Source organism: Brassica napus, chromosome A5 (assembly GCF_020379485.1).
Source record: "Brassica napus cultivar Da-Ae chromosome A5, Da-Ae, whole genome shotgun sequence".
Classification (NCBI taxonomy): Eukaryota; Viridiplantae; Streptophyta; class Magnoliopsida; order Brassicales; family Brassicaceae; genus Brassica; species Brassica napus.
Genome location: NC_063438.1, coordinates 15,336,095 through 15,360,803, shown reverse-complemented (window position 1 = coordinate 15,360,803; position 24,709 = coordinate 15,336,095). Strand labels below are relative to the sequence as shown.

The following is a 24,709-nucleotide window of genomic DNA, read 5'->3' as shown; positions in this document are numbered from 1 at the left end:
CATGGTGCAGGAAAACAGCTAGTACGAAGATATATAAATAGTAAAATCATCAAAACCCAGAAAAAGATCGAAAGCTTTCCAACATCGAAAGTATTCCACTAAGTCGGAATCCGATAGAGGACAGAAATGGATGGCATTTTACCAACAATGGGAAATATTCGGTCCAATCAGGTTATCAAGTGGAAAGGGTATATCCTGATAAAGAAAAACCACCAGAATTTTATGGTCCCACGGTGGATGCATTAAAAGCGTTCTGCTGGAAAGTGCGGTGCCCCCCGAAAATAAAACATTTCTTATGGCAACTCCTTTCAGGATGTATATCGGTACTGAAAAATTTCAAATCAAGAGGGATACAAGGGGATATATGTTGTGCCCGATGTGGCGACCCGGAGGAATCAACAAACCATGTGTTTTTTGAATGTCCTCCAGCACGTCAAGTTTGGGCATTATCTAAAATCCCATCGCATCCCAATATTTTTCCTATCGGTTCTTTGTTTACTAATATGGATCATCTTTTTTGGAGAGTTAACTCAAAGATGGATGGCCACCAATTGCATGAATATTATGGTATATATGGAAAGACCAGAATAGTAAAGTTTTTAGCAATCTGGATATTAATCCACTTGAAACACTTAAATTAGCAGAATTAGAGTCATCACTCTGGACTGAGGCACAGGTAGTAAAGGATCCAACGAGGGGAAAGCAGGCACAGACCACTTCCACGTCAGTGACGTCAGGACGATGGTGCTTCATAGATGGATCATAGAAAGATAAGGATTTATTTTCAGGGCAAGGCTGGTATAGTACCTTACCGGGTTTCGATGGTTTATTAGGGGCAAGGAATGTAAGGGCATGTCTCTCACCTCTTCATTCGGAGGTGGAGGCCTTAATTTGGGCAATGGAATGTATGAAAAATTTAAGACAAGTTCAGGTGACGTTTGCAACGGATTGTTCTCAATTGGTGAAGATAGTTTCGGAACCAGACGAATGACCAGTATTTAGAAGTTATCTGGAAGACATTAAGCTTTTAAAAACTAGTTTTCTCAACTCAGACATCATTCATGTACCACGGACGGAGAACCTACGGGCGGATAGCTTAGCACGCAGTGCTAGGAAACAGTCGTCTTTCGTTGTTCACATGGATGTGGAGTTACCTATTTGGTTTACGGAGTCAATATGAGTTTGTAAATTCTTTGCTGTCAAAAAAAAAAAAAAAAAAAAAAACATAGTTGGAGCAAGAAGCACAACATCTGCAACATTAGAAGACTATGATCTACCATTATTATGTAAATTCAAATAAACATTGAAGTTAATTACTACCAACTTTCAACTTTCAATTTAAATAAACATTGATCTACTCATCTCGATTTACACTTGCTAAATCTCTAGAAAACAAAATGATAAGTTATAAAGCGATTTGTGACATGGTCTCACAGCTATTCTAATCGTATCTTTTATTAAAGCTAAACCTGATTTTGGCTTATTCTTAATTATGGGTTCATAATCAAATAATATATTATTGGATATAATCAAGTTAACCCCATTTTTTCTAGAAACATCATCATCTCCTCAAGTGTTGAAGAGGATTTTATTGGACAAGTATGTAATATTTTACTATACAAACATCTAGATATTGTAGTAAAAAACTCGAAATATATTTAAGAAGGAGGTTTTGGTTGAATAATTTAGATATTTTGTAAGATGTTTGAGGTTATATAACTATTATTCAGCAGCCACCTTTTTACATTTTTACAATCCACATCATCCTATTATATTGTCTTTATTCCACTTATTATTAACACTTATTTAACTTTTATGTTATACAATGATTTTCTTTAAAAATTTAACATTCTACCATTTTACTGATAAAAATATTTTCAATTTTCGATTTATAAATTTTAATGATAAATTTGATTTTAATAAAAAATTCATTTATATAAATAATAATTTATTAGTAAATAATAGAAATATTATAATAAAAATTATGTATCCAAATTAAATGAATCAATATCTATTTATGAAGCATAAAAATGAAGAATTTTGATATAATTTTTTTTTTAAAAAAAATATTTCATATAAAATAATTCACTTGAAACAATAAGAGTGAATACAAATCTATATTATTTAAACAACCAATTAGGATTTAATAGTTATATTGTTATTTTTTATTTGTTTTAAACCGGTAGAATTTCCAACATTGACTCTTTTTTCAAGAGCGTGGAAGACACATATTAACTTTGATTGGTTTAAGTCTTCCATGTGGACCATACTTCTATATTTTTCAACTAGTTGAATAACATTGAATAACAATTTATATTTTTTTTTTCTACACCATCATTGCAAGCTTTCAATCGTAGAATAACATTTTCAACTACCTCATTGTACATGGTCTAAATACTTTTTCACCTCATCATTTGTAATATGCACAAGAAGTTTTTTCAAAAAAGTTTTCTTCCTAACTTTTCTTGCTTTTCTATAATATTGTCAAGTTTTCTCTTGATGTTATTCCATATTCGTATTCATATTTAAAAGATTTTTATTCCTTTCAGGATTCTTGGGTTTTACAGTCTTGTGTTAGTTTTTTTTAATCTAGAATTCTTTACATGGTATCAAAGGCATTCTATGACGTCATTATCAAGATCATGGTTGAAAGAGAGCTCGAGTGTATTATAAGTATTGAATTAGTAGGCCGTTTTGTTGGAATGGGAATGTAAAATCTTAAACCAATCTAACTATGAAGTCATACTCGATGAGTGAGGACTTATTAGATGTTACAACCGCGGAAGCAAGGAGTGGACGCAGAAGAATGCTAAACCGGAGCTTGCTTTGAAGAGTTCTATATCTTTAAGTGTATTTGAGCATGTCTTGAGATGTGCATATACTAATTTATATTTATCAAGAATTAGATCAATTGGTGAACAAGAAAAATGAGGCTAAGTTACAACTACTAGAGAAAAAAAAGATATAAATTGTCATAAATCATATGAGTAAAAAATCTTATTTAATAGATAACCATATTAAAATATACTATATATATATGTTAATATCATTTAAACTTAACTATATACCATATAAAATAGTTAAAAGTGATTGTTTGGATTTATTTACTATAAACTGATTGTAAATAAACAAGATGTGGTTGTTTTGAATTATCTGCTCACGTCAACTTAATTATATACATAATAGTTATTAATTTTCAATTATTTAGAATTTTTATTTTTTATTATTCATAATATGTAAAACACTAAAATAAATAATACTACGTAAAATAATTTGTATACATAATGTTCATTATGCGCAAAATGCAATCTAAAACGTATTATACTTTATTTAATAAGGTAACTTAAATGCAGTAGATATTTAAAATATGACAATTCTCTCAAAAAGTATTTTTGAGTTAAAACATCATTCAATAAGAAAAATGATCAAAATAGCCCTTTTTTATTTTGAATTTTTTTTTTTTTTTTTAATTTGAAACCCCATCCTCAAAACTCTATCCCTTAACTCTAAACCCTAAGTCTAGATTAGTTAACCCTATGGTATAAATGTATTTTTACACTTCAATAAAACTTATTTTGGTCATTTTCCTCATTAAGAACTATTTTCTTGTGACAAAAACTTATAAAAGATATGCTAGAAAATTTTTCTTTAAAATATACCTTTTGGTTGCCAATCAGTTCGATATATCTTAACGATCCTCATAAATACCTATATTCTTACACAAAGTGAACATAAAGACCACTGAAAAAAAGTAAGCTTGTCTTATGGCCTATAGGTACACTTAGATGGGTTTGGTGGATGTATGATTTAATTGATGACTTGATATGGCGGTTGTGGCGAAACTAGTCCCAGGTCAGTTTTTCAGCCAGTATTTTGCTCTTTTATCATTTTCTTTGTTTACTTCGCTAAACCAAACTCTTTTTTTTTTTTTCATATCAAAAGATTATTCTATTACTCAAGTTGAGGTGGTCTGGGTAACTAGACCGGAATAGAACAACCAATCAAACATAGATCTTTATAGAAAGACCTCGCAATCCTAGCTAAAAAATCCGAAATTTGATTTTACGCTCTTGGAATATGAATAATTTTGAAGTCCATAAATCATATTTGCAAAGTCCCTATCCTCTTCAACTCTGTTGCAAAGCTTGGCCAAGCATTGAACTCCCTAATCATAGCGATCAAATCTTTGCAATCCGTCCTAAAGCTCTGACATGTCAAATGTTGAAGCATACTCCTCATCGCCCATCGTAGGGCTTCCACTTCTGAATGCAAGGCAGACTCTCGCCGTGTAGAATTCTGTGTCCCCATAAATAGGACCTTCCCCAATATATCAATCCAAACCCATCCACACCCGCTAAACCATGACGTGGATGTCGATGACTCATCTATCATGCAGATGTTACCCAAGCTTAAAACTTGGGGTTCATCAGTACTGTGATCTTGTGGGGTAGATGGCACCATCTCGTTTGCATTGAACCAAGCTTGACACTCACTCTCTGCATAACGAACTAGCTCCAATGGATCTCTATCTATCCACCTAAAAAGCTTGTCATTTCGGGCCTTCCAAATATACCAGATTATCCAAGGATAAGGATCCATGTCTAATTCTAACTCAACAATGTAGTTCTTTCTCCAGAATAGATAGTTCATATTAGCATAAATACTCGACACCGGAAAGATATTTGGGCTTGTTGGTGTGCTAATAGGGACCAAGCTTGTAAAGCTGACGGACATTCGAAGATGGCATGAGTAACAGATTCTTACGGTTCTCTACATCGTGGGCAATAACTATCGCATCTCATATTATGTGTTATCAAATCTTTAGTTAATGCTACATGACATGTTATCAATTGCCATATAAGATGACATATCTTCTGAGGCTCCTTTAGCTTCCAAGCATTCAAACCAAACTCTTTTGAGACGCTTTTTTGAACAGTTTTTTATGTATGCTTTATATTGTATTAAAAATCAATTCTTCTTTAAAAAAAAAAACAAAATCAGCAAAAATACAATTTACTTCCTTTGTTCTTAAATGTAGTTGTTTCAAAGAATTTTAATGTTCTAATATATAATTATAAGATGTCTTTATTTTTTTATGTGACTTTTACTTTATTAAAAACTATGTAATCAATCATATTTAATAATTTATTTTGTAATTGGTTGAATATCATTAATTTATAGTTTTAATAATATTTTTTAGACAAAAAATTGTTAATATATGTGTGTGTTTTAGCTAAACATCTGATATTTAAGAAGAGAGGGGAGGGAGTACTTTCTATACCGTATCTGATATTTTTTTCTTATTTGTGTTCATTAAAATGACAAATAATTATATGAATAACTACATTAAACAAACATCGTTTCAGTAAATGCACTGAATCCTTAACCAAACGGTAATCATCAAGATAAAGCAAAAACACACACAAAAAGCTAAGTAAAGTGACTCTAGATCCACTAGGTAAATCAATTTACCGGCCCTGAGTCCGGTTAACTGCATAGATCTCCGCAACACAAATATTTCCTGGAAAAAATAAAATCAACGGCGGCGATCAACATCCACAGGACAAAACGGTCTTCCAGTTCGAGCCCTGTGACTAGGGATGGTGAAGTGCCTTAGCCTCCCATTTTGCTCCCTCATGTATCCCTTACACAAGAAAGTCGCCGAGAACTCATCTTCCACTGGACGGTTAACGTCGTGAACAAAAACGTCAGTTTCTCCATCTTCACGGTTGCGAGCCAAAAGCCCCGCCGTGTAAATAGCGCTCATCCTGCCTGGAGCTTCCTCGTGGTAACCAGTTGGAGCATCTACCATGATCAGATCCCATTTCGTCTCGTAAAAATCTGCCGGAAAATCTTTCAACGCTAGATCACATTTCGAGTTTCTTGGATCGGTGACGGATGTACACTCCTCTGATCTTCCCAACTCCATCAACTTGTCGGAGTTTTTCACTTTAGTGTCGTAAACGACGTGGTAAGATTCCAAGTTTGGGAACTTGTTAGTCACAGTCTCGATCCAAGCCTTGTCTTCCTCAATAAACACTGAAACAAGAAACTTCGTTAGCTCTGTTGTTGTAATGATAGACGCAGAGGAAATTAAAAACACTTACAGGTACGACCACCATGGTTGAGAGATGCCCACATCAAGCTATCGTGACCTAATCCAAAGACTAGGAAGTTACATGGAGACTTCTTGTCCAAGACTCTCTTTGAGACAGAGACTTCGTCGAATGTCTGTTGTGGAGTGACGTTACTGGTGACGTAGTGAACTAATGCGTCGGATAAAGAGATTGGCATCTTTGTGCATTGTTGTGTTGTTGGACATCCTTTTGGTTTATGCTGATTTTCTACTTCTTCTTGAGAGAGATTGGTTTCGGAAAGGGGCTTTGAGGAGGAGGAAGAGATGTTTGATCTTGCAAAGAAGATAATGAGAAATATCAAGATTGAGCAGCATGTGAATATGACCTTCAGATTAACAGAAGACTGAGATTTGGTCCTCATTTTTCGATCTTGCTTTTGGTCGATGAATACAACAATGAAGGGTTTTGATAACGGTGAGAAGTTATATAACTATAAAGAAGAGTATAATGTAGCATAAAAGAAAGTAAATGATTGAGGAAGTTGAGGAGGACATGAAAGCTACTAAGGTTGCTGTTCTTCCAATACAACATAAGTTGGTGGTGAATTCATATATTAACAAATTTATTTTTCATATCATAATCTATATTATTTATCTATATATATTTTGGAAGATGTGAAACGTAATGGGGAGTTTTCTGGTATTATAAATGATGCTTGAAAGAGAAGAATCGGATACAGTTGTAATAATGACCCATAAACAAGACAGGTGTTGAAAACGAACCAACATGGTGGTTGCAACTTTCTTATTCCTGTATTTTAAATAACCCATGTTGATTTTAACAACTTTGGTTCTTTGTTTCTTGAACACTAATATTTGTCAAACAAACTACCATCACCGATTGTTTATTATTTTTTTTTTTTTTTTCAAACTCACCGATTCTTTATACTTGATACATACAGTAGATGGAATGGAAAAACATATGGTCGTAGAAATTAGGGGAAGAAGAACAACTGCGGCAGAAACGAATACGGTGGTGGCGGTGAGATAATTGATCGTGATGATGGAGCCGATTATATAAATGGAGGTGATCACCACTGCACAAGTCTTGTCGCTCACCACACGAGTCTATGAAGCTCTATTAATCACCGCAACCATCAACAAAGACAATTTCATCAACAATCCCACAAATTTGAAAAGAAACAGATTCATCTTCTCCAAAATTAAATTACTTGAGAAGATGAGTGGATATCAAAGAGACACGAGGTTTTTTTGCAAGAAATAATTAATAATGTAAATTGTTATTATTTTGTAGGTTGAGCCAGTTGCTTACAAGGATAAAAAGGTATTATTACATAAAAAACATGAGACATATTGGTATAATAGGTCAATTGGTTAGTGTGCAAATTATGTTTTTTTCTTGGTTATACATTCTAATTTTCTTAGGGCTAATTTGCGTACTAGACATAAATCGAGACTAAATTAAGCAAGTAACTTTGTTTTTGACGTTATTTAGTGTCAGATATTTCATACACAAACTAACCTGTTTTACCCTTTGCCTTAACAAGTAACCAGTTAAAAGTGATAGTATGTGAGTGTTGCGTGTCGTGACGAGAACCACATATCAAAATACAAAAAAAACTAACAAGAACGAAGGGAAATGTTCTTACAGTTTACATTTTTGACAGTGAATAATTTTAATAGTAATATTTTTAAACTTCTATGCTGACATCGAAATGTACTGCTTATCCGGCCTGAACCCGAAACCAACATAAACTAAACTGAAAAAACAATATTCCAGTCAATCTGTATAGTATAAAAATGAATAAAACCAGTCTATACGGAATATCCAACATATTCTATTCCATTTTACAAAAGTTGTTTAGGATACCAACCCCATCCCAGCCCCTAAGAAATAAACCAAAATTCCACACCACCCCAACCCAAAAATACTAAACCCTAAACCCTTATCACCGAAGTAGTATAGGATTACAACCCGAGCTACAACCCCTAAATACTAAACATATCCCAAGTCCAATTCCTAGATACTAAACCTTATCTCAGTCTCACCCCACCCATAAATATTAAACCCTAAACTTTAATCAGTAAACCCTAAACCCAAAAGTAAACAATAAACCCAAATATAAACTTAAAACCTAAATAGAACGAAACAAAAATAAATAACATAGTACATATTGATAAAATTATGAATTGTCTATGATTGCATGGAAAAAGTTAAAACCCTAAACCCCAACCATACCCTTTCACCTTCTACATACTAAACCCTAAGATCTGATCACTAAATCCTTATCCAAATATAAACCCTAAACTATAATCAGTAAACCCTAATTAAACCCAAATATAAATCCAAAACCCAAATAGAAGGGAACAAAATAAATAACATAGTATGTTTATGAATTGTCTGTGATTGCATGGAAAAAAATAAAACCCTAAACCCCAACCATACATGTCACCTTCTAAATACTAAACCTAAAGTTCTAATCACTAAATCCTTATCCAAATATAAACCCTAAACTTTAATAAGTAAACCTAAACCCAAATATAAACCATAAACCCAAATGGAATGGAACATAATATAATAGTATAGTAACAAAATGCATTACATAATATGAATAAAACAAACATAATACATATTGTTTTACATTTCTATTCTATATACATAAAATAGAAGATAATACAATAAACAAAATCTGTTCATCTTCTCCAATCAAATATAGATCATTTACAGTGACAAAATATAAGTTTGTGTGACGAAATCAGTGGATATAATACATGTAACCGTATTGGAGAGAAAAAATTTATACTTGATACAGTAGATGGAATGGAAGAACACACGGTCGTAGAAATTAGGAGAAGAAGAACAACTGCAGCAGAAACAAATACGGTGGTGGCGGTGAGATAATTGATCATGATGATGGAGCCGATTATATAGATGGAGGTGATCGCCACTGCACAAGTCTTGTCGTTCACCACACGAGTCTATGAAGCTCTATTATTTCTCGTAACTATCAACAAAGACAATTTCATCAACAATCCCACAAATTTGAGAAGAAAAAAATTCATCTTCTCTAAAATTAAATTACTTGCAGAAGATGAGTGGATATCTAAAATTAAATTACTTGCAAGAAATAATTAATAATGTAAATTGTTATTATTTTTCAGGTTGAGCCAGTTGCTTACAAGGATAAAAGGGCATTATTACATTAAAAACATGAGACATATTGGTATAATAGGTCAATTGGTTAGTGTGCAAATTATGCTTTTTTCTTGGTTATATATACCAATTTCCCTTCTTTATTTAGCACAAAGATACTTATATTAAAAAGATACATGCTTAATACAATAGACCGGAGTCATAATTTGAAATTTATACAGGAAAGTGAGCTCTAGAAAACAGAGCCGGCAGGATCACTCTTTGTTTGTTTATATTTACTATAATAATTAAAAACCTTCATTTCCATAAACAGCAATTTTCAAAGGTATCCAATTCAACTCGGTTTAACTAAACTTGTAAAAGTTTTAGTTCAGATTTTAAATATTTAACAAAACTTGAACCAAAACTAAACCAAACCAATCCTTAAATTAAGGACACAATTCTCTTTTTGTGAATTTTCCCTTCAGCGGTGATGTACAAGAGTTGGTCACAAAACAATTACTTTAATTGTAAAACTTATTTCATGCAAGTGTTCCTCCTTTCTAAAATTCCGTCTTTAATAAAAGGTTAGTTCAGTAGATATTCTCTATAAGAGCAAGTTTTAGTTAAAGTTCTGCTTCTCTTTAAAATCGTTCACCATCAGTTAATAGCACACTATATATATTTTTCCACTCAAATTTTATTTTGTTCTCTAAATTGAAAGACGTTGTCTATAAGTTGTTACGTGACCCAAGAGCCATGTAATGTCATTTTCAACGTTTTTTTCATAAAATAGTATGATTATTATATGTAAAATGTAAAATAAAATCCTAGTCATTTAGTCAAAACTAGGACTCTTGGTCTAGACTTGGCCCAAGAAGATTTAAAACGTCCACATGGCTTATTTTTATTGTAAATAAGTTTTTTTTTGTTTAAATTTAAAACAATTAGGGATAGACTTGGATATCTTAAATCAAATAGAATTAGAAATATTATTAAACCATATGAAACAATTAGGATAGGAATTGATTTCCAGAAATAAAATAGGTTAAGATTAGGGATTTTTTAGACATAATAGATGATGTTTATCCTTTATATTTTGTAACCAGCTGAGTTTTAAGATTCAACCATCAGTCTTTGAAACTTTCAAGCTTATATCGTATCAATTGATTTCTCTGCTCAGCATAAGAACATTGAACTCGCATACGAAGAAGAATCTCCAACGTGATCATTTTGGCAAAAGCATGGCACATATATGGCATAGATTAGCTATGCATCTTTTTACCATTCCACATCTTCAAGGAGAAGACCACAGTTCACAAACGAGTGATCGTGGCCTCTAGTACACCCCTCATCTTCCCCCTTGAGTTGATCCATGAACAACTGCATCCTATCCACGAATCATTTGGTTGATGAAAATGCTTATGATGATCCATTTCAAGCTTTGGTTCTTCATCTTCCATTTCCAAGCCATTTCTCGCCCATCTCTTTTGTTCAGTCCATTTCTCAGTCATTTTAACTTATCCAGTCCATTTTCTATCCAAACTTGTTCATCCCTTTCATTTTCTGACAAAGACTTGATCATCCACACCTTATGAAGTCATAGATTTTGTCTTCTCTCGGTCCAATACTTCATGGATCAAATCTATTAGATCTTTCTCAACCCACTAAACTTTGCTTAAGTCAACTTCAGCCCATTAGATTGTGCATTGGCCTTATCTGGCTGATCCACACATTATATTCAAAGCCTTTAATTGAGGCTGATCTAGATTGCACCACTACAACAATTTTTAGATTTATGCAAAAGTTACTTCAGTAAAACCTGCTGCTAGGGAGTTTATTTTTGATTCTTCACATCTGAATTGAATCTGAAACTGGTCATAACAATTGATTTGCTCACTACTCCAAGCTATTTATTTAGATGAAAGAAGAAAATCACCTTTACTCATCATATCCACATGAAGAGTCTTCTTTTTAATTGTCAATATACAATGCAAATGATTTTAAATAAAACCTTGCTAATAATACTTTTCCTCAATATGAATATACTTTTCCTAAATATGAAAATACTTTTCCTTAATGTTTTTTATATAACACTATTTAAAATGATTTTTCGATGTCATATGTTAGTTTTTGTTTTCAGAGTTCAGCCTCTGATGTGGTTCCATTTTAAGTGGACAACCTTCCACTTAAAATGGACCTTGCTAATAATACTTTTCCTCAATATGAAAATATTCTTCCTCAATGTTTTTATATAACACTATTTAAAATGTTTTTTCCATGTCATATGTTGTTTTTGTTTTCAGAGTTCAGCCTCTGTTGTGGTTCCATTTTAAGTGGACAACCTTCACAATTTTTGTTAAACTAAAAGCTTTCATTTAAGGGTGAATTGGCGGAATGCATATAGTAGGAGAAAAATTGATCAAATAACCATATAATAAAGTGGTGCTGGTATGTGACGGTTTTACACAAAAGTGGACCACTTTCTCCTTACCCGCACGTGCTGTCTGGCCGAGTAACACAATATGAATCATAAAAACTATACTATACTATATGTATTTGAAAAATAGTATTTGTTTTGTCATCAATAGCATATTAATAAACATAATTGTCTTACAAACTTCAAGGGGGTGCGGGTGGCGGGAAATTAAAAAAGAGGAGGAGGAAGAGGAGCATGAGAATGAAGAGAAGGAGCGTACATTGGCAATATTGTGAATAGAACATAATAATCATTAAATCATAAAAGAAAAACAAGAGAAAAACAAGAACAGATAAAAAGAGAAAATAAACACATTGAGTGACAAAAAAAAAAGAGAAAATCACTAGATATTGTTACATAATATACTATGTCATAAGATAAAATATAGTATAATATTCATAATATCCTTTCAATTATTTCATGGTGGTTGTTGGAGAAAAACATTGGACACACGATGATACGACATACTATATTTTACATTGTTGCATATGATAATATAAGCAAAGTGACGTATAGAAAGAACACCAAATGTGTTGGACATGCATGATATGTAAACAACATATATTAAACATAGTACAATCTCCTATTATCAACTGCACTAGTCAACCCAAGCTAAAATACATAATACACAAAGAATATCCTAGCACATACCTTCTTATGGGTACTTAGTTTCGTTTCTTTTTTTGTTATCTATGCTAACTTATCTTCAATTAATAATCCAAATTTTTTTTCATGTAACCTTCCACAATTTTTCACATAATTGCTGGCTAGGAATTGCAAACCGACTAATTAGGCTGTATGATATGATTAATAATAGCATACTAAATCAATAATCCATAAATAAAAAGCATATTCTGTTTCCCACAGTTGTCTTTTTTTTTCTTTTGTTTTATTGTTGTCTTGTTACATCTTCTCTTAGGCATGGGCACAAAGTCGTAACCCGAACTCGAACCCGACCCAAAATAAAGGGTATCATATCGGTTTCAGATACTTTAAAAAACCTGATCGGGTTTCATCTTTCAATATATTGGACCGTGGGTTTGGTTTGGTTTAAACCGATAACTGAAACATAACCCAAAATAAATCAAAATTTTATGACATTATACATATCTTGTGTATAGACAACATGCGTTTTACGAGTTCCAATATTTTGTGTTTCAGATCAAAATCATTACACGGAGCAATTCATCTTCTTCCTAGTTTCGAAATCCCTAATCTCCTATTAAATCAAAGAGTAGCAGAGTGTCTATCATGCTTCAAACCTAAATATTGAGCTCACTCTGTCTCCACCATCTGTGATTTAGAGAAATCAATTCCAGGTTAGTAACATGTCACAAGTCGACATTGTCTTCCTCTATTATGAGTCACGAGTTGACAATCTTATTCCTACGTAACGAGTCATGAGTCGGTTAGGCCAGTTTTATATAGATGAATCATGCATGCGATTGACTTTTTGGGGTTTTTGAAGATGAATCTTATTTCTTTGTAACGAATCACGTGTTGAGTAGAGTTTTGTAGATGATTTATGAATGTGTTTTATCGCTTTGTCTTATGTGATGAATCCAATACTCTCTTTTATTTCAGATGGATTCATCTTCAACTCCAAACCAAGTTACTGTTAACAATGATGTAGAAGCCGATGAAGGACAAGAGTTGCTGACGGCAGACAGTAAAGGCAAGGGTAAAGAATCACCTGAATCTAGTAGAGCAACATACCAGGAAAAGAAATAACCTAGGATTCTTCCTGCAAGGTCTAAAATCTTGGGACATTTCACAAGAACAAAGGAGAATCGTGACAAATGTATATATCATTATTTTAATAAGGAGTTTTGTTGTTCTACAAAGTTGGAAACAACAAACTTTCTGAAGCATCTTTCCGTATGCAAACACATCAAGACCCTTTCAGAGGGTCAAAGCTCTTATCAGCCTGCCATCAGCGAAGAAGGAAAGCTGAAGGCTGCAATGATTAGTGAACACACTTTCAGAGAAGCAACAAATGAGATAATGGTGATAGGAGAGTTACCACTGTGCTTCGTAGAAGGTGTTGCTTGGAAACAATTTTGTACCAAGGTCAGATTTCTCTTATATTATCTAAGTAAGACATAGTTTAATGCTTTAGTTTATTTTAGTATATAACTTTGTATGTTAGGTGTGTAGATGGAACTATACAAACCTCTTTCAAGAAGGACATCAACAAGAGACATTTTTAGCTGTATCTGCAGCGGAAGGCTGTTATGAAGAAGTGCTTTAAAGAAAATAAGCAAACAGTTTCACTGACTACTGATATTTGGGTGGCTCAAGTAACGCCTAAGGACTTTAGTTTAAATGATTTTGTTCCTTATGTGTTTGGTTTGATTCTTATGTGTTTGTTCTTTCTCACATGTGCTAGTTACATGGTTGTGACTCCCATTACAGTGATGTGTGTTGGCGACTGAAGAAATTTATCATTGGGTTCAAACACGTCACTGATCATAAAAGTGAGACAATTTCAAAGGTTCTCTGTAAATGTAGACTGGGAATAGGAAAGGTATTCTCTGTAAATGTAGACAATTCAACGCCTAATTAATCTGCATTGAGAAGATTTCAGAGTCAGTTTTTTTTACTGCCTAACGAGGCATTAGTTTTAGATGGAGAATTCATGCATTTGAGATGTAGTGCACATATCATCAACCTGATAGGCCCTCCTCAGTTTACTCATTGTAGAGAAATAAAAAGATTTGACCGGTTCTTAGTCATCTTCTACAACTTCACTCTAGGTGTATCTGACTCTACCTCTCTCAGTGCTTACAAGTGTTATGGGAATTGTAACCATAACTGCTAACCTTATGGATTTGAGCCATAGAAAAGATCATGAACTCAAGGAAAAGGCTGTGGAGATGTATGTGAAGTTTGACAAATACTGGGATGGGATGAAGAACATCAATAAGATGTTAATTGTGGCGACAATTTTTTGATCCCACGAAGAAGCTGGATCTCGCAAGCATGTGTTTTGAAGAGCTTTATGGACATGACAAAGGTAAAGAAATGTATGAATTTGTGATCAGTGTTTTGTGTAGTATGTTTGATATACTATGATTTTTACCACTTTTAACCCATAGTATAAGTCCTTTACAGAGTCTTTATATTATGTTTCTAATCTATTTTAAGGTCATTTCAAGTCTAGGTACTGTTTGGAGTATTGTGGAGATCATAGAGTCATTTGGAGCTTAAAGATTGGAAAACCCGTAGCTATGAAAGAAGACAGAAGTGAAAGCCGATATATCGAAGGACTGTCAGTCGAAACTGATGTGTCACATGGCCAACCCAAGATTTCAAGAATTGCACTTTTGGCCCAGAAGTTTCTACTAATTTCAAGATGAACCATGTACATGTTTTGACCTATTTATATTGTTTTTACAGCCATTTTTTAGACTAAGAATTTTATTATTCTAACAGAGGTTTTTGGAGAGAAGATCACAAGACACATTCAAAGATTTGATTGGAACTCCTTATATATATCTCTACTTTTAATGAATTTTATTCAGTTTATCTATATGTCTTGCTTGAATATGTCTGATCAATTTACTTATTAGATTTAGGGTTTTAGGGTTCTTATCGCTTGTATTCTTCAATACCTAACTACAAACCTGATCATAGGATAATTGACAATCGCGAGAGTGGGTTCGACTCCTGAAATAAATCCTGCTGAGCTAAGTTGATAAATACAATGAGAGTTGGTTTAGGAAACTTAGTGAACATATCAAATTGAAGCTTAAAGCTTGTCTTGAATAATTAGAGCCACAACGAGAGTGTTGGGGTCAAAATCGGTTACGACGGAATCAATGTCTGAAAGTCCGTAAAAATCAGCATGAACGTTTTTACAAAAAGTAATCTTCAAAGAAATCTTTACGAAGAGCCTTGCGGTAAAATCTTATTCAAAATCTCGGTCGAACCAAATACAGATTGTCCAAGACAACAGACACGTATCCGACTGGCCATGGACAAGCTCGATCAATACACGGAGACCAAGCATGCACACGGCTCGGTCGCTATGTAGCGACCGAGCACGCGTACCGCTCGGTCGCTACGTAGCGACCAAGCCTAATCCAAGCTCAGTCGCTACGTAGCGACCGAGCACGCGTATTTCTCGGTCGTTACGTAGCGACCGAGCACACGTGCCGCTCGGCCGCTATGTAGCGACCGAGCCCCAGCACGCATACTGCTCGGTCGCTACGTAACGATCGAGCATGCCCACGGCACGGTCGCTACGTAGCGACCGAGCTCAGAACCAAGCTTGGTCGCTACATAGCGACCGAGCACATGCACGTTTCGATCATTACGAAGCGATCGAGCTTTCCCAAAACGTCGATACGACACGAATCCATTCATTCTCATATACTCTTTAATGCTATCTCCCGAAGACCGTAGCAAACTCATTTCATGTTTCTCGTCATTTGAAGTCATCAATCGAAGTTTATGATAAAAACTGCGGAAAGTTTGTTTTTATCGAAAGAAGCCGTAATAAACGTTTTGAGTCAAAAGACGGCCCAAAGATGCCTAAGACGTGACTCGAAGCCCACTTACGATTTCTTAACCAAAAGTCCGTAAACCAAAGGACGGTTTATGCTTGGTTCGCAAGGAAAGATAAATGTCAAGCATCCGCGGAAAAATACGAAGTTTTAGAAGATTATTACGAAGATCGGGGAAAATGGAATATCTCCATTTTCAAGCTATGACGGCTTAAGGGCAGAAGAGGAAAAGCGTAAACTGACCTAGGAGCGAGTATATAAGGAGTCCTAGGCGAGAGGCATAAATGAAGATTTTCTCAGAACAAACTGAGCACTTAGAGCAATTAGGCAACTTTCCGTTTTTGTTATTTCGAGCTGCGACTCAATTAGGTTTAGCCGCCTTAGGTTTTTAAGAACTAGGAATCTCGCTGATAGCTCTCGAGCCCAGGCTGATACCTTGTTGTAAATGCTCATACCCAAATTCGGAATAAGACTTCTCTTTGCTCTCTTTTTACGAATCCTTATACTTTATCGTTGTTATCTCGTGTTCTGATTGCTTGACGTGTGGTATTAGCAGATATCTGGGACTTCTGGGAAATTAGGGTTTTCCTAGTTTCCTAATTTAAACGGAAACCGATAGTGTGAATTTCGGTTCCCACAGTTTGGCGCTAGAAGGAGGGGGGAGTACGGATCAATCTAACTCTCAGCCACAAAACGCTTGATCAAAACATTGTCTGGAAATTCGAAAGAAAAAATCGCAGCTCACAATAACGCTGGTAAGAAAATTCCAGCCGCCACTGCGCCTCTGGCCAGCGCCTCTGGCCAACGCCACAGTTCTTGAGAAAATCGAAAACCTTGCTGCGACTTTTCGCCACAGGAAGTGCAATGAAACAAGCTCGCGATTTCTCTTTCTAAACATAAAGGAAAACGATAAATCTTATCAAACCCCATAAGTTTGGCTCATTACCGAACAAGAGAAATCTCAATGCTAAGGATTTTACCAAAATACGTTTTCCGAAAACATTTCGGAAGGGTAAAACTGGTTCTCCCAAAAACCGCAGAAAACCCCTAGGTTAATCGCGTAAAAAGAAAGCGCAACAAATTGATTACATAGCTCGGTCGCTACGTATCGACCGAGCTCCAGCCAAGCTTGGTCGCTACGTAGAGACCGAGTTCCAGCCAAGCTCGGTCGCTACATAGGGACAGAGCAAGTACACGGCTCGGTCGTTACGTAGCGACCGAGCAAGCACATAGCTCGGTCTCTATGTAGCGACCGAGCTCAAGCCAACTCTCCCCTCGCTACGTAGCAACTTGTAAGGCCTCAAAAAGGTCCTACTTTGCGTTCTCTTTTGAATCCTCATCGAAACCCTTTTCGTTTCGTCTCAATCGGAGTTTCCGTTGAGATTTTACAATGAAAACAAGTAGGACTCTTCTTGGTTTGCTTCTACTCGCTACGTAGCGACCTGTCAGACCTCCACTCGATACATAGCAACCTGTCAGGCTTCAGAAAGGTCCTCCTTTGCGTTCTCTTTTGAATCCCGATCGAAACGCTTTTCGTTTCGTCTCAATCGGAGTTTCCATTGAGATTTTACGACGAAAACAAGTTAGACTCGTCTAAACTCCTTGGCTTGCTCGCCCTTACCTCCATCTTTGCGTTCTCCTTCGAATCTCGATCGAAACATCTCTTGTGTCGTCTCGATTGGAGTTACCATTGAAACTTTCTCGCATGAATTCAAATTAATCGTATAAAACGGAAACGGTCAACTTAACACCTTAGCCGCCTCAACTATACGATTACGTTAAACCTTTTTATAAAAATTGACGTCGTATCTAAGGAAAAGATAACAGTCAAGTTCGGAAGATAAATGTCAAGTTTCAAAGGATAAACACCAATAACGAAAATGGCGAACATACACGAGAAGAGGAAGGGGAAATAAACAAGCAAAACTGAGAAGAGACAAAACTACATCTTCTAGAGAACTAAGGTATTTCCGACTTGAAATTTTTGAAATCAGACTTGAAATTTTCATAGAAAATTACTAAGAAATAAAAATGCCTTTGAGACTGCCATAGAACTTTAAGGAACGTAAAACCTAGGTGGATAGTTTAGCGACCTAAGTCTTAGGTGATTTTTCATGTCTCGATATATCGTCCCATAACTGTTCAGCCAGATCTTGCAAACCGATCTAAACTCTCTGAAAATCGAGAAATGATCGCCATGCATATCAAGCTCGCTTCCTAAAGAGAGAAAAAACTAGAGACATGAACGTCGTCTTAAAACCGATTCGTTACTAGCAATTTTCTCGGAACCGACATATTCCAAGTCGTCAACGTGGAAACAACCAAAATACTGTCCAAGCGTCGTCTTTAAATCGTCCCGGATTATCGATCATTCCAAACCTCAGAAGAAGAAACGTACGCAACCCTTCGAAGTATCGGTTCAACCGTTTTCTTTCGTAAAAAAATAAAAAAAAAAAAAAAAAAGGGAGTAGATACGTATACTGTACTCGTATGCTCCCAAACTTAAAAAAACTTTTGCAAATCGTCAAGAAAACAATCTCGTCAAAGCAAATCGTCCCAAATAGGCAAACGACAATCTAAAATTGGTCTAAACGCTACCAAAGTATCGAGACGATCATGAACATAATCTCAAAGACTATACATCATTTCTTGTCGCAATCATGCATACATAAAACCTGTCCCAATATCAAACTGAAACTCGACGATTAGCCAAAGTATTGAAGCCCTTTCCGGCTTTAGAAAGCCAGTTTCGTTTAAAATTTCTACGAGAAATCTTCAATCACCAAAGCATTTCTTTCAGTTTTCGTTGTACCAAGCGAGTCACGGAAAAGATTCGAAAACATTTGCGACGAAGAAAACTCGAGAATAGATGTAGCATCGTGCACATTAAAAGGAGCACTTTCCTCCCGATGGTTAGCTAGATCCACCTCTGGTTGACCAATTCGTTCCAGAAACGAATGTGTCATAAGAATCCTCTAAAAAACCTATGAAAAACGTTTTGCGACTAGATCGTATTGAAATAAACTTCGGTAACACTCCATGAGTAACTCCAAGCAACTTTCACCTAAGATCAAAATCACAGCAGAAACGTTTCTCGTAAAACCCGCAGAAACAACGCTACTTTGACATATGTATACATATCACCGATTTACAACCTTCGTAAAACCGGTCCCCGTTACTTACGCGAAAAATCCTTCGTACAATCAGACCAAGTCTTACGAAGAAACTTTCTAAAGTTAACATAACATGCTTTATGAAGAACCTTGCGGCTCGCTGGCTTCTGCTTTTCTTTTTCCTCGGTCACATCCGAGAAGGCAGTCATCCCGCCGCTGACTCCACACTGGTTATGTAGCAAACCTCTTGGGCTTCGGCTTCCTCAGACAAAAAATACTCGATTTTCATAAGACTATATGTCACATTATACGAAATATTCATCGTATAACTGAAACCTAGAGCGGATAATCGTTTTCTACGACTATCGGCCATATTAGCATGGATAACCCAGACAAACTTGGCCTATCAATCTCGACAAGCTCTCTTTGGCCCTCGGTCAATTACGCCTTCCACTAAAGGTCCAAACCAATATTTGCCATCCCCTTAAACGATGATCGTAAACTAACATGACCTTAAATGTTAAAGTACCATGGTCTAATCCTTGACCTGCAACATCCTTGGCTATCTAAGTGAACACATCCCTCACGCCAAGCCAAATTATTTGAGAAACCATCGCTCCATCACTTAACGGCTAAACGACAATCTACGATTTGTCTAAAAACGTCATGTGGCAATTAAGAGAATAATTATTGTATAGCCCATAGTCGGAAGTCATATGATAAATTGTTCGTAACGAAACTCAGTCCTAACAATCAAACGGTTAACGGAAAATCTAAACTTTTCGAAAACTGACCAAGTTCAATACGATCCACAATTCACTTTAAGCCCGCAACGTTTTATCCATAATACGCGGCATGTAAGGAAAAATTCGTAACAAAGCTTCTAGAGCTATACGAAACATCCTAAAAAATGCACGAAATAGATCTCGGAAGGCCAACACTTTACAAAGCACTGTGAAGGAAAACGATTCTTCCCATGGAAAAATTTACGCGACGCCTAAGTCCTAATTCCTCAATCGCAAATCAAATATTAGCATCCAAACAGGAACAACAATTTTGGCTACGAACATCCGTAGTCAAACCAGAATGTTTCTCAAACGCAGGGCTAAGACTAAACCCTTGCAACATCACGAAACATCATCAAGCCCGCAAACATTTCAAGCACGAAGCGCGCATACGAAAGAATAACAAATCTTCAGCATCGCGAGACGTCGCAGACGCCTGAAGATTCATTCTTCGACGAAATTTCCTTCCTCGATAAAAACACCTTCTTGGAAGACCAGACAGTCATACGCACTAACATCTTCTCAAAACATATCATTCGCGAAGACTCAAAATGGTAATTTTTACCATTAAGTTTGTTGCTGATCACAACAAACTCTTAACGTCTTAAACAGACTTAGCCATCTCGTAGAGATGACCCTTGTACATCCGACAAAAGGATAATAGCGCTATAAAAGAAACCCAAAATTTTTGGTCAGCACTTCCAGGAGGCTTAAAAATTGTCCTTGGAGAGATGCTCGGTTCCAAACATACAAATCGTATAAGCCGATAACCTATCGCGGACTTTAAATCAGTATGGAATCATGATGAAACTGAAATGGGATACGTAAGTCGAATTAGTCATCGCCCCCTCTAAAACCAGGAGTAAAGTCTTGCCCTAAACCCAGCGCACTGGTCTCTAACATCTCTAGGCATAGTATCAAACACCCTTATACGAGATCCCAAAAATTTTCTCTTTGCCAATATTCGAGCGTCTTCAGAAATCCCGCAAGTTTACACACTGCGGAAAACTCTCGAAACAAATCACCGATATAGCAGTTCACACAGAGTTAGATTATGAGATAACAACTAGTAGTCTTCCTTCTACACCCATATAAAATGCCATCGGCAGCAACACGCCTGATAACCTCTACATATAAACTAGACTGTAAAGGTCTCGCTGGAAAACTAGTCATAAGAACCTTAAGTCCAGGACGAACTATGAATGGCTTGATCCCTTCAACAAGGGTACGTAGGCAGCGGTCATAAGGCGCAGCCCCAATCTTATCGCGTTCTACTTTTAGAAGAGCGAGAAGACCACTTACCACGGAAATTTTCAACCATTAATCCCGCCTAACTCACCTGACTTGCCTAACTTGCCAAGCCACTCGCTAGAACCGCACGCTAGAAGCTCATGGTTCTAACGAGCTTGGGGGCTAACTGTTGGGGTCAAAATCGGTCACGACAGAATCAATGTTTGAAAGTCCGTAAAAATCAGCATGAAAATTTTTACGAAAAGTAATCTTCGTAAATAAATCTTTACGAAGAGCCTTGCGGTAAAATATTATTTGAAATCTCGGTCGAACGAAATACAGATTGTCCCAAGACAACAGACACGTATCCGACTGGCCATGGACAAGCTCGATCAATACGCGGAGACCAAGCATGCACACGGTTCGGTCGCTATACGTAGCGACCGAGCACATGCACATTTTGATCCTTACGAAGCGATCGAGCTTTCCCGAAACGTCGATACAACACGAATCCATGCATTCTCGTCTACTCTTTAATGCTATCTCCCGAAGACCGTAGCAAATCCATTTCATGTTTCTCGTCATTTGAAGTCATCAATCGAACTTTACGATAAAAACCACGGAAAGTTCATTTTTATCGAAACAAGCTGTAATAAACGTTTCGAGTCAAAAGACGGTCCAAAGAGGACTAAGACGTGACTCAAAGCCCACTTACGATTTCTTAACCAAAAACCCGTAAATCGTAGGATGGTTTTATGCTTGGTTCACAAGAAAAAGATAAATGTCAAGTTTCCGCGGATAAATACGAAGTTTTCGAAGATAATTACGAAGATCGGGAAAAATGGAATATCTCCATTTTCAAGCTATGATGGCTTAAGAGCAGAAGAGGAAAAGCGTAAACCGACCTAGGAGCGAGTATATAAGGAGTCCTAGGCGTGAGACATAAAAGAAGATTTTCTCAGAACAAAATGAGCACTTAGAGCAATTAGGCAACTTTCCGTTTTTGTTATTTCGAGCTGCGACTCAATTAGGTTTAGCCGCCTTAGGGTTTTTAGAACTAGGAATCTCGCCGACAGCTTTCGAGCCCAGGCTAATACCTTGTTGTAAACGCTCATACGCAAATTCGGAATAAGACTTCTCTTTGCTCTCTTTTTACGATTCCTTATACTTTATCGTTGTTATCTCGTGTTCTGATTGCTTGGCGTAAGGTATTAGCAGATGTGGGAACCGAAAGTTGCACTGTCGATTTCTGTTTAAATTGGGAAACTAGGAAAACCCTAATTTTCCAGAGGTCCCGGATCTTTGCGAGAGCCAACGACAAGTGACAAAATATATGCGGAAATCATGAAAAGATAACAAACGAGTTTAGAGAAAACAGTAGATCTTATTTCGAGTCCGCGTAAGAGCGTTGCGATCATTACAAGAGATCATAAAAGCTTTGACCGTAAAGGCTGTCAGCGAGTTACTTAGTTCTAGCGGCCTAATAGCTCAAACCTAGTTGAGTCGCAGTTCGATAACAAAAGACGAAATAGATACATAAAAGGTTTTTGATTGATTTCGGACTGAACCAAGTTAAAGGCTGCCTACATACCATTTTGGAGGATCATGCCGATCGTAGTTCAATTGATAGATCTGGACAAGAGATCTAACTGCCTGGGCGAGTTCGTCTAGTAATTGAGTGCCAGTCATAGAAACCAAACTTGTCGAGAATAAAGCCTAAAGTTTCTAAGTGCAGAGAATTCCGAGTCTAAACAGTCTCCCCCCATGCCTCTCGCCTAGGACTCCTTATATACTCGCTCCAAGGTCGATTTACGATTTTACTCTTCTGCCCTTAAGCCGTCATAGCATAAAATGGAGATATTCCTTTTTTTCTGATCTTCGTAATTATCTTCAAAATTCCGTATTTATCCGCGGAAACTTGACATTTATCTTCCCTTGCGAACCAAGTGTAAACCGTCCTACGGTTTACGGGCTTTTGGTTAAAAAATCGTAAGATGGGCCTCGAATCGTGTCTTAGGTCCATTTGGGCCGTATTCTGACTCGAAACGTTTATTGCGACTTCTTTCGATAAAGAACGGACTATTCGCAGTTTTTACCGCAAAGTTTGATCGATGATTTAGAATGGCGGAAAACATGAACTGAGTTCGCTACGGTCTTCGGGAGATAGTATCGAAGGATAGACGAGAATGCATGGACTGGTGTCGTAGCGACCGAGCGGGATGGACGCTCCGTTGCTACGTAGCGACCGAGCGGAACGGACGCTCGGTCGCTAGGCTCGGGCTCGGTCGCTACGTAGCGACCGAGCTGTGTGCATGCTTGGTCGCCGCGTATCGATCGAGCTTGTCTTATCTGCGGTCCGATTGCCATACTCGAGCTTGTCCGCGGCCGATTTGGATACATGTCTGTTGACTTCGGACAATCGTATTTAGTGGTTCGATTGAGATTTGAACATGATTTTACCGCAAGGCTCTTCGTAAAGATATCTTTACGAGGATTACTTTTCGTAAAAATGTTCATGCTGATTTTTACGGACTTTCAGACATTGATTTCGTCGTGACCGATTTTGACCCCAATTTCGGTTCCCACAGAGAGTTGGCATCTGATAAGTTTAGGCATTTGGTAGTAATTGCATGCGAGAGCGGGATTACTTTCTTGTTGAATTCAAGTCCTAAGACAGTTCTTATTTAAACCCTTAACATCTACATATTTGAGTTCTTATAACCCTTAACTTCTACATATTTAAACCCTAAGTCTGGCACCTTTCCCATTCATCTTATAAACTGATTTTATTGCTTTATTTACTGCTTTTAATATTTCTAGCCTAGCTTAATTTTAAATCTAAAGTATATTGTGTTATCCACGCTCCCTGTTGATTTGATCCCGAAGTACTGCAATCAATCTTTTATTTAAGAGAGTTTCTCTAGGATAATTTGATCCTTATCAATGTTCAAGGAGTACAATGAGAGATATGGGAAGAGTCAAGGAGGGTAAGTTGATCAGTCTAAAACCTCCAACACTCAAGCCTCTCAGTGTAGTCGACAAGAGTCATCGGTTAGTATGGATTTAGTTGATGATGGTTTAGGTTATAAGAGGATTGGCCAGAGGTATAAGGAGAAGTTGAATGAGATAGGAGTGAGACAAAGATGTTGAGGTGGATATATACTTTAAAGAAGATGTTGAGAATCCAGACTTGATGCTTGGTGTAGAGTGTGATGTTCTTTCATTTTGGAAGAGAAACTGTACCAATTACCCGCTTCTTTCACATATGGAAAAGATTCCTTGCCATACATGCCATGCGAGTTTCTTCTGTTGCATCCGAGGGTGCTTTCAATGCAAGTGGAAGGATCCTTGACCCATCCCGAAG

General features: G+C 36.4%; 1 protein-coding gene across 1 annotated transcript; it reads right to left on the bottom strand.

Moving 5' to 3' along the window:
* Positions 1–5,319: 5,319 nt before the first annotated feature.
* On the bottom strand, positions 5,320–6,738 carry LOC125609621 (glucuronoxylan 4-O-methyltransferase 3). The gene is made up of 2 exons (XM_048781152.1): positions 6,108–6,738; positions 5,320–6,039 (listed from the first exon to the last, which is right to left on the bottom strand). The coding sequence occupies exons 1-2, from the start codon at positions 6,496–6,498 to the stop codon at positions 5,537–5,539; spliced, it is 894 nt and encodes a 297-aa protein (XP_048637109.1). The 5' UTR covers positions 6,499–6,738; the 3' UTR covers positions 5,320–5,536.
* Positions 6,739–24,709: the final 17,971 nt, after the last annotated feature.

Bases quoted from the DNA above. Each gene is read 5' to 3' on its own strand.
- LOC125609621 (XM_048781152.1), bottom strand. From the start codon at position 6,498: ATGAGGACCAAATCTCAGTCTTCTGTTAATCTGAAGGTCATATTCACA. The intron at 6,040-6,107 runs GTAAGTGTTTTT...TTCTTGTTTCAG, and splicing joins CAACCATGGTGGTCGTACCT to TGTTTATTGAGGAAGACAAG.